The sequence below is a fragment of the Gavialis gangeticus genome, unplaced genomic scaffold (genome assembly GCF_001723915.1).
Source record: "Gavialis gangeticus isolate Ggan-Ray unplaced genomic scaffold, GavGan_comp1, whole genome shotgun sequence".
Classification (NCBI taxonomy): Eukaryota; Metazoa; Chordata; order Crocodylia; family Gavialidae; genus Gavialis; species Gavialis gangeticus.
The window spans coordinates 8,851,590-8,862,838 of NW_017728996.1; the positions used below are offsets into that span (position 1 = coordinate 8,851,590).

The following is an 11,249-nucleotide window of genomic DNA, read 5'->3' on the forward strand; positions in this document are numbered from 1 at the left end:
CCCCCCCCCTCCCAAAATCTGGTTGCCTGAGTTGCATTTGGTCTCTTTGGAGCTTTGCAACTTGCTGCGGGGATGGCGTTTGGCATGAGTTTCTTGTTTTCCTACCCGACTGTGGCCCTCTCCTGTGCATTGGAAGTTTGCATTATAATTTCTGTACTTCTGATTCATAACGGCTGGTATTGTTTCCAGTGTGGTTTTCATTAACTGCAGTGACAATGAAAGCTGTTGCTAAGCAAAACAGTTTCCGTATGTGAACGCTGAGCCGTAATGGAAACCGCGTTGTTACTGCAGGGATAAGAGACGTTGACATCTAAATGACTAACCAGAACTAAGCCAAATTAATCTGTGCCACTCACCTGGCATGTCTGGCTTCAAGTGAGCACAGCCTCATAAAATGAAGAACATAGGCTCTTTATCCCCTTTTGGATGGTCCCCAGGGATCAAAACGGGACAGCACAGTGACAGCATTGCAGCTGCCTGGCCTGTACTGAGTTGCAGGCTGCCTTACATAATGGAGAAGGTCCTATTTGTTGCTCTCTTTCTTACTAAGCACCACCATCACACTTCCAGTTTTCAAGAAATCGTTGTCCAGTCTACTGGTCTGGAGTGCATATCTGGCAGGGTGGGAGTCTCGCAAAGAGAATAACCATGGGAGGGTGTTTAAAATAACACCCCTGAATAGAAACGGTGGGGAGCAGAGGACTGGCTCTGCGCATTCGAACACATGTTTGACGCTTGCTGAAAAGCTCTGATTTGAGCTTTAAAGCGTTCATTCGAGTGGTAAGTACCTTAAAACACGAAAGCAATCTTTATAGATTTTATAAAGGAAGATCGTGGTATTGGAAGGAGAGCAGGGCACCAAAATGCTAAGACATGAGAGCAATTGCAAATCAGATGTCGCCGTGTTGGGTGTACCGGGGCAGTTTGCTCGCTGGGACAGCTCATTGTTCGTTCCCTCCCTAGCTGTTAGCTACAAGCCCAGCGTATATTACTGTAGGATTAAATGGAGGTGAGCGCACCAGAACTTGACCTCCTCTTGGCAAATATGCAGCGTCCTAGCTGCCTGACTGAGCCGGTAGGAGCAATGTAGTCATTCCCCTTGGAGACATTGCCAGCAAAGGGCCAGCAGCTGACATTTGACAACTTTCTGGATAAACCAGAGTTTACACAGTTGCATGTGGGGAGCTTTGCGTCTAAGCCCGTGGTCAGCAGTTCCATGCCGTCATTATGCAGTTCCTCCCGGGAGGGGGAATTACACTCATGCTTCAAACTAGCGCTTGGCTTTCCTCTCCCCTTAGCACTGCTCCTGTTTGAGGGGGCAAGAGAGCTGGTTTGGGTAAAATAAGAATCCCTTCCTCGCATCCAGAACTGATCCCCATCCTTGCATCTGAGCAGGGCGAGGTGTAAAAGAAAGTATGACTTGTTTTATTTCTTCCTGGTTTTTCATTTTCACACGCCTCCGTCTCCCAGGCACGGCCAGGTGCAGGGATGCCAAGCGGTGAGATCCTCTACTTAGGAGTATTCCTACTCTGAGCCGTGGCATAAAGAAGTAGCTGGCCGTGTTAGCTTGACGTCAGGCAGAAGGCTGAGTAGATTTACACTTTATAGACAAACGTGCCAGGAAAGGCGCAAGGAAGCCAGAGTGCATGGTATTTCCAGGCTGTGGTAATTTTGGGAGCTCAGAAGGTTCAAAGCCTTTGGTGGCGTAATGTAACCTCTGTTTGCATCCATCCAAACCGAAGCCCTGAACTGTACCGACTCCAACACCACGATTTCTTTCATTTACGTACGTACAGCAGTATATGTGCTAGGGCTGCGGTGTCAAACATACCGCCCCTGGGCTGGATGTGGTCTGAGGGGCCCCACCACCTGGCCCCTGGTGTTGCTCCAGGGTCCTTACAGGGTACGGAGCCACTTCAACAAAAAATGGATTTAGAAATACTATCTGTCTAGTTCTGTGGCTCTAAATCTCAAGGGTGTCTGTTTATCTTGCACAGCACAGGTGCCAGGCTAGCAGAAGTGGGCACTGATTGTGGCTTGGTTCCCAGAATGGGCACTGCATGTAGCACGACCTGGTCAGGGTAGGTGGGATCTGTGCTGCGCACCCCCAGTTAGACTGTGCCACACACAACGCCCGTCCCAGCAGCTCTGGGACCCACAGCACATGCACGGTTCCCAGCCTGGCTGGAGCGGCACCGTGTCTGGTATGCTGGGGGATGTGGGACTGGTCCAATCCAGCCCATGGACCGGTCCCCTGCCAGTCATCTGGCCCGCGGGGCCAGATGAGTTTTACAGTCCTCTGCTAGAGGGAAATGTTACTGTTTGCATTTTCCCAGCCTCAGATGTATTTATAGAATAAAGAATTTTTGCTTTAATCATTTATGAATCGGTGTAAGGGCTTGTATTATATTGGCCCAAATTCTTAAATATGTTTGCTTAAACACCCAGCCTGGAGATTTAGAGCCACAGAACAAGCCAGATAGTGTTTTTAACCCATTTTCAGTTACAATGTTGAACTTTTTTTTTTCTATTATTTGAAATATCAATGCTCCCAAAAGGCTTTGAGTTCTGTGAACGTTCAGTGCCTCTGCAAATCCAGCCTTGTACGTAGGTGTATAACACTGAGATGGGTGCCTGTCATTGTACTGTCTGCTGCTCTATCTACTTTTATAGGCTTCATCACACAGTAATGCCCTGGTCTTGATCAGTCCCAGAACGGTATTGTAATGAACACGCTGAATAACACCGACAGCAACGTTACGTTAGGTCGCCAAGTTTGGAAACGTTGGCCACTACTGATGTTAGATAATAGCAACAAGGAAACCATGTTGAATATTGAGAACACTCAAAATAAAATAACTGAACACTCAAAATAAGATAACTAAACGAAACTATATCTTTCAGATCTCTCCATATGAGCCAGGTTGGTCCCCTTTTCAGCTATTTCTGTGTTCCATATTTTTTAAACACTGGCAATTCTCTCATTTTCCACCGTCTAGTAACAAGGCAAAGTAGCATATAACAGTGCTATTGCCAATTGCTTCCAGCGGAGAGTAGGATTGCTAAATGGTCTTTGAGCATAATGAAGAACTGTTGTTTGAGGCTTGCAGCTGAAACTGAGCCTTTAACTGGTTGCAAAAACCTGTGTGGACTTTTCTTTTGGACCGCATCGCCCCATGTCCCCTTCCATCAGTGTGCCAGCACAGCAGTCACTTTTTATGAAGTTTATCTGCGAGAAAGTCAAGCTTGAATCATTTTAAACTGAGTCAGCTTCCCTTTGTGGCTGATCACAGAGGTTTAGATACAGTTTTCCCCATCGCTTTGCAGTGACCTTCTCATGCAACACACATTCCAGAGAGTTGTGGTATATTTTTATCTAACATGAGAAGACATAGTTTTTGTACCCAAGATGGAAAACTAGATGATTAATGGTACAGAATCCAGATATGGGTTTTGAACGTAAGACTGTCTGATCTTTAAATAATGCCATCATTCTGGTCCTGTTGCTGCGAGGCTAACTTTCAACTGCTGGAGTGGTATGAAGGCCTTGGAATAGATTTAGAAACGGTGTATTTTAGTGGAATTGTATCACTTGGTGACAAAAAAAACTGCATGTAGTTTCACATCTTCCTAGAAATCCCTTTACTGCAATATCTCAGTCTCGGTTACCTGAGAGTGCTAAGGATAAGCTAGTGGACAAGCTTACACAAAGTTTTGAGGACTTTGTGCCATCTCATCGATCCCTCTGGCAGCAGTATCCTTCCATGACCTTGTCATCTCCTAAATTTAATTCTAGGTTTCTTCTCATACAAGGACATATATGTCAAAGTAAGAGGAAGAGCCGATAAACCATCGGTCCCTTAAGGAATGCAGAAGGCAGCCTAGTTACTGATGATGCAGAGAAAGCTGAAGTATTTAATGCTTTTATTTTTTTATATATCAGTCTTCACAAATAGGCGCAGCTGCCAGAGGCAGTAAATATAGGGATGAAGACAAACAGCCTAGAGTAGTGGAAGAAAAGGTTAGCGATTACTTAGAGAAGATGGATGCTTTCATGTCAGCAGGGTTGGATGGGATGCACTGTAGGATACTGAAAGTATTTTAGTAATTTCAGAGCCATTGGCTATTTTCTTTGGGGACTCATGGAGGTTGGGTGAGGTCCTGGATGACTGGAAAAGGGCAAATATGGTGCCCATCTTTCAGAAAAGGAAGGAGGAAGATCCAGAGAATTACAGACCAGTCAGACTGACCTCGATACCTGGAAAGCTCATGGAGCAGGTCCTTAAGGAAGCTATAGCACCTAGCAGGGAAAAAAGTGATCAGGAATAGCCAGCATGGATTCACCAAGAACAAGTCATGCTTGACCAGCCTGATTTCCTTCTATGATGAGGTGGCAGGTTCTGTGGGTGGGGAGAGAGCCGTGAATGCGATATGCTTTGACTTTAGCAAGGATTTTGAAGCTGTTTCCCACAACTAGATGAAAGTACTATAAGGTGGATAGATAACTGTTTGGATCATCATGCTCAACGAATAGTCATCAGTGGCCCAACACGTAGTTGGGAGGGGATATCAAGTGGGGTTCCCCAGGGGTCTGTCCGAGGTCTGGTATTGTTTAGTATCTTTATTAATGATTTAGTTGATGGGATTGAATGCGTGCTTAGCAAATTTGTGGGTGACGTCAACTTGGGTGTAGTTGCAAACACTGGACGGCAGGTCTAGGATCCAGAATGACCTGGATGGACTGGAAAAATGTGTGGTGGAAGTGGCTCTAGAGCATCCCCCACCCTTGCATTAGTGAGGACAGGGGAAGGGGAGGAGACATACCTCTGGCCATGGATTGCAAGGGAGGGAATGCTTACCTGCTTAGGGGATTGTAGGAAGTCCCCATCTGCTGCTTCTGCAGTGTGACTCTCCGTGTCATTGTCTTTAATATTTTCTGTTGCTAATGCACAGATTGATCCCAGCCCCACTGATGATAACAGATCTCTCTGTTGCCTTCACTGGCTTTTGAACCGGTAGGGTAGGGTGGGGAATACTGGTCCCAGTGCAGCTACTGATAGTCTTGCCATTGAATTCATGGAGTCAGGGTCAAACATGGTAAGTGCAACTGTTCCTACCGTTGGAGCTCTGCTCCTGGCCAATGCATTTGTCTTTCTCCATGTGACTATACTAGATGTCTAAATAATTTGCAGCGTGCTCCGCTGTATCCGAGTACTTCCTCAGGTGATACAGTCGTTTGAAATCCCACATGCCCTTTTTGTAAGGAGCTGTTGTGATCTGCTGCAGTTGTGTGCACTGGCTGCAAAGGCAGAGCTACTGGCAGGGTAATTTCTTGTCCTCAACTCCATAGCTCCCTTTCTCTGGCTGCCCCAGGCATGGCTCACTGATATGCTTGTCCTCCTGCAAAGCCCAACTCCTTCCCCGGGGACTGGAGCAGACGTGAGACTGATGGGTAGAGGAGCCTGAAGGATCCTCAGGGCCTTTCTGTTAAGGACAAAGTATGGGGGCCTCACATGCAGAACAGTTGCCTTTCTCTGTGGTGCGTGTGGGAGGAGGAGGTCACACAAGGGGTGCACACATCGGGAATGGCACGCAGCCCAGTCCACGGGTGGTCCCTGTGTTCGCTCTATAGGAGAGAGTGTGTGCGCATACGTCTGTGGGAGGGAAAGGACAAGGTCCCAAACCCTCCGTAATATGGACTCTTTAGTCCCTTGTCCCCATAGAGAGAGGGACCTATGCAGTAAGGCAGCAGTGTGCACAGCCTCCTTTCTGTTTGAGAAGCAGCTGTAGCCAAAAGTTTTCCTCCCTGCTTGCACCCAGTTTTCCTCCTCAGATGCTGGGAGAATATTTAAGAGACCTGAGTCCAGCTCTGCAATAGGAGGAGATTGGCTGGTCACCTAATTGATCCTTTCCATCCCCGACTTCAACTCAGAGCTCTTACATTTTTCTTTCCCTGAATCCAGGGTCTTGCAGTTCATCTTTAATCCCATCCCTTCTATTATTGGTTTTACAGTACACTACCATTTGCCCAAACTGCCCCGTTGTGTGCTGAATATGTTCCCACCAATGGTTGACCCCAAATTTGGCTGGAAAGATTAGCCTGTAACCAGCAAGGGTATTATTATTTATACGTTGCCCAAAGGGTACGTGGCAAGGGCCTTAATGCAGTGAACTTCAGAAATCAACCAGAAATATTCTGCCACCGTTAACAGGCACCGTCAGAGGGGGACCATCAGCAGCAGTCATAGACCTTTAACAGACGCTGTCATCTGCTATCCGTGCACTGAGCTGTCAGTTCTCTACGATGGCTTTTCATTCCCTGACTTTGAGTGTAGGCTAGAAAGTAGAAAACGGCTTCTCATGCTCATTGCATAAAGGTCTTGGTTTCTCCTGCTCAGAGCCTAAAGGTCTTGGAGCAGCCACCCAAGATGGACAAACCCCCACAGTGGTATGGGATGGAGCATGATTGTTTTATTCCATGGCTAGTTGCAATGCCAGCGAATAGGACTTGATGGCCCACGAGCTCCCTGTTCCCCCATGTGTAGCACGCTGCCCCATAAGGAGCCCTATTGACTGGCTCTTCAGTAAAGCGCTCGTCAATGTGAGGAAACTTAGCGCTGTATGACTGTTGATTTAAACTTGGTGTGAATCTGGACTTACATGGTCATTGCCTATTGAATAAGCAATGATTAACATCTGAGGTCCCCAGGACCTGCTGCCCATCCTTGTAATTAGGAGGGGCTTTACCCATGGGTGGGCCTACAAGCCCACCCACCTCCTTGTGTGGAGCCAGGATAGCTGAGGTTCCCATTGTCCCCATCCCAACGGCTAATGCAAAAGTTGAAGTCTGTCCCACCGGCCTATGTTCCACCCTAGATCCCTGGACAAGAAATATATCCATGTTATTAATCAGAAGTCATAAAAAAAGAACCCAAAGTGGACTTTTTCCAAGCCTAATCACGGAGTTTTACACCATTTGTGTCCTGATAAACAAAGATGCTGTCAGCTCTGATGGTCTGGGATAAAAAAAAATATATGATGTTGCCTTTATAGCACAGCTGCTGCCATTGTTTTACTTTAAGTATTAAAGGCAGCTGAACCCAAAGCCACCTCTGTGTGGGAATGGCATTTATTGCATGTTAAATAGATCCCTTGTCTCCTGCTTAAAAAAAAGGCCTTGAAAAAATTAAAATGCAATTATTGAAGGTCTTGGCACTTCCTCTTTTTCCTAGCATTGTATAAGGTCCTAATTGAATTAGTAGTTTGATCTTCAGCATTCAGTTTGCTGCGTATTTCTTGGGAAATCCTAGTTTGCAAACACCCTTGAAATGTTCCCGTGGCATTTGAGATTTGCCTAGTCAGCAGCACGGGAAAACTTTTCTGCACGTAGCCGGGGCTCTATTTGGCCATATTCTTAGTCTTTGTTTAAATCCCCCATTGACCTAACTGGGAGTGCTGCATGTTGAATGATGAGAAATGTGGTCTGCTGGCATCTCGGGAGCCCAGTCCAGTGCTCATGCACTTGGGTGGGTAAGCCCTGGCGGGGGCAAGTCCTAAATTCCTTTAGACCAACAGATGACTTTACCATCTCTATTAACCTTAAGCCTTTTTGCACCTAGTGTATCAACACCCCCATCTCTGCCCCTCTCGCTTCACTAAATGCAAGAATACCTTGCCAAAAAAGAGCAAGCTTCAGTCCTTTTAAAAGCGCGTCTGGCTTTTTTTGGTACATGGCTTTTCTCCAGCATGATACTGGAGGCGAGGAGAACGTCACATCACCACCCGCTGAGGATCCCTAGCAGCATCCTTTTGTTAGTAGACTAGCTCACCCCGATCTCTGCTAATGATGACAATATATTCCCTAAGGAAAGCCGCAACAGCGAATGTGCCAAACTCGATTGTTTCTATGGGATCAAAACGAGGCTGGAAGCTCAGAGGGTACGTGTAGGTCTCTGATGAGGTCCTGAAAAATTGCTGTAGTATTTTCCAATTCGTCTATTGGTTTTCATACTGCTCTGGCTGTGTTGAATGTGTGAGCCCCTTAGCTAGTGCTAATGGGAATGTTTTCTCTGTCTGCTGCAGGGATCGCTTACCTGGGAGGTGTATGCAGCGCCAAGAGGAAATGTGTTCTTGCAGAAGACAACGGTCTCAATCTGGCATTTACCATTGCTCATGAGCTTGGGCACAAGTAAGTGGTGATCCTGATATTCCAGCCACGTGCAGATGCAACTGTGCCTTGCCTTACAGGCGGAATAACTGCCGTCATGCCTAACTCGGCTTCAGCTGACATGTTGATGAATTGCCTGATGTTTGGGGGATTTACTGGAGTAGCTCTTTCAGCATGCAGGATTTTCCTTGTTTGACCCTTCGCCTGTTGTTAAATCCTGCATTTAAATGAGGGCCCTTGTACAACTAGTAAAAAGAAACCCCATTGGCTGAGCTAATGGACGATGGGGATATTTTGCAGACCATTCTGCTTTTGTTATTTTGGGACAACTCCTGAATAACTTTGGTGACCCTGTGGAATTCCTTCAGATTTTTTCCAGTATACCTAAAAATAGCAGATTTTGTCTTTTAAAGCATGCATAGGATAAGACTTTCAGAAATCAATGCCTAAAGTTAAGCTCCTAGGTGCCCAAATAACCAGTCCTGTTTTTCCAGCAGCGCTAAGCACCCAACACTTTGTCAACCTACTCAGCTGCCACAAGAATAACTGAGAAGCCTGTTGTGTTAGAGGAGCATTGTGCCTGTGATGCTGTCAGCTTCCTGTAGCGTTTTTAATAAAGTGCAAGTTCCCTCTGTAGAATCACCAAAAAAATACATAGGAAGAATAATAATGGGCCCAAGCTAGCAAAAAAAAAAAAAAAAGATGCAGATCCATATTTTCCCAAAACCAGGAGTACCCAGATCTAATTTTTATTTGGGCCAAGACTTGGAGAAAGGCCCAGCCACAAAGTTCAGCTCCAGCTCAGGACTTTGATGTTTTTTTCATAGATTTTTAGGGTTGGAAGGGACCTCAGTAGGTCATTGAGTCCGACCCCCTGCCCCAGGCAGAAAGAGCGCTGGGGTCAGATGACTCCAGCCAGGTGCTTGTCCAGTCTCCTCTTAAAGAAATGACTTTGCTTTGATGATGGTTGGGTCTAGAGGTGTTGATTTTTGCTAACCTTTGAGCATTGACAGAAATCAAATTTCAAAGTCACCTTTGATTGAAATTATTCACAGAAACTTCATTTTAAAATGTGAATATCCAAGAAGTGCATATATGACTAGGGAGAGAAATAGCACCGTCTGATTTATCAGGCCAGTCCCAATTAAAGGAACTTTTGAACACTGTCTCTGGACGAGTTGCAGATAAGATGATCAATTCATAGACAAACCAAGCCTTTGTAAAAACAAAAAGTGTGGCATGCTGGAAACTAGGAAATTCTAGGAAAGTTCATGATGCTTGTAAATGTTTGGTGTCTTGGAGGGGGCGGCGCAGGCTAATTTGATTAATTTTAAAAAGTCAGTTACTACAAGTTGCTTGCACTGCTGTTCTGTTTGAGGCTAAAGACATTGTAATTTGTTCAGGCTTTCACAGTCACGCTTTGAGTTGGGTCCAAAGCAGGATGGCAGAATTCTCTGCCTTCCAAAGTGCAGTACGACCTACACAAATGCAAAGGTACAGGCCTTTCTCCTCCTCCACTCAAATGGCTGTGTTCACATCATGTCTTAGTTACACCATGCAATGTTTAGGACGTTTTTACAACTAGCAGCTCTTGTAATGGAAAGAGTATTTTGATCAAATCCTATTTTTTGCGGTCTTTAGAGAGCATCTGTTTTGGAATTCTTGGCTGAATGCTGATAGCCTCCTTGTGTTTATAGTCCTATTATATACTCACTCCCTACAATAACAAATATTTGATAGCTAAGCTAAAGCTGATAAATCATATTAAGTTTCTGGCCCATCCGCCTGCATACTAGGTGATTGTTTTATGGAAGTGTGTGGCTTCAGAAATCTAATTTGGGAGTTGCATGGAGGCTATTTAGGCTACCACCAAAAAATGACAAGATGAACATGAAGCTCCTATTCATCTTTGAATGACACCAGAGTCAAATGAGCCAAACCAAGGGTGGTTTCGGCAGGAGAAATGAAGGGCATTTGGTTTTGCTTTTATTTTAACCACATGCCAAGCTGTTGAAATGATTCCAAGCATAATATAAAATTAACCTGCGGGTAACATTAAGGGAAGTCAGGATTCATTTTTTGGATGAGACAAGGCTGAGAGGGGAGAATATTTTATCTGTAGCAAAGAGCAAGAGCCCACCCTCCTCCACCCCTGCAGTGCTTGCCACTGTTCCCTGCAGGGCTAAGTACTGCCTTGTAAGAAGTACTGAATGTGATGATATAAAGGCTTAGTATTGATCTGTAGGTATCTGCATCAAACTACAAGGCCTGGGTGCCTCTCTTGGGGCCTAAGGCACCTGGGCCTCCAGCCTCTTCAGTGTGGCAAGGAAGGAAAGGTAAGGGAGCAGGCACGCATCTGTCTGTTATCACCACCCATGATGTGTTGCAAACCATCCTCCATCCAAATCTGCTGGCCTGGATTTTTGCTGCAAAATCTGATCCCTTCTTTTGTGCATTTGAGGCCTGATCCTGCTCTCTTTAAAATCAACAGGAACCTTCCCATTTACTTTAATGGAGATCAGACCCTTGCTTATTTTGTTTGTCGTCATGTTTTCCTGTAGCAGTTAGCCACGTGCTAGTCTTGAACTACAGCAGGATGGTCCGAATGCTGATACTTTTAGTATAGCATGGTGAAGGGAAGGGCAGGTCATATAGTTCATCTACAACACTGTGGTTGCCCTAAGATGTCTATAGCACGGGGCGGGCAATTATTTTGGGCAGAGGGCCCCTTACTGAGTTTTGGCAAGCCGTTGAGGGCTGCACGACGGGCAGCCCAGGAAAGATTAATATTAATTTTCTAAATATTTTAGGGGCCCCGTGGGCCAGATAGAATGGCCTGGCAGGCCGCATCCAGCCCCCGGGCCACATTTTGCCCACCCTTGCCATAGGATGTGAGGGATCTCCCGAGTGAGACACTGCAGCTGAGCAAATGAATCCTGGGATTTACAGTGAAAAACCAAAAAAATATTTCAAGGGCCTGATACAAAACTCCAAAATTATTGTTTAAAATGCTGACAATGTGGACTAAAGTCAACATCCCTATGGGGGGGAAAAATAGACAATTTGGAGCCCCCCCCCCCCC

General features: G+C 45.7%; 1 protein-coding gene across 1 annotated transcript in view; it reads left to right on the forward strand.

Moving 5' to 3' along the window:
* The window catches only part of ADAMTS17 (ADAM metallopeptidase with thrombospondin type 1 motif 17), a gene marked incomplete at its 5' end in the record, with an annotated part of 298,045 nt that overhangs the window by 88,553 nt on the left and 198,243 nt on the right, over positions 1-11,249 (forward strand). Inside the window, one exon of the mRNA XM_019503813.1 lies at positions 8,083-8,188. Coding sequence (XP_019359358.1) covers positions 8,083-8,188 — 106 coding nt within the window. The remainder of the gene's footprint in view (positions 1-8,082; positions 8,189-11,249) is intronic.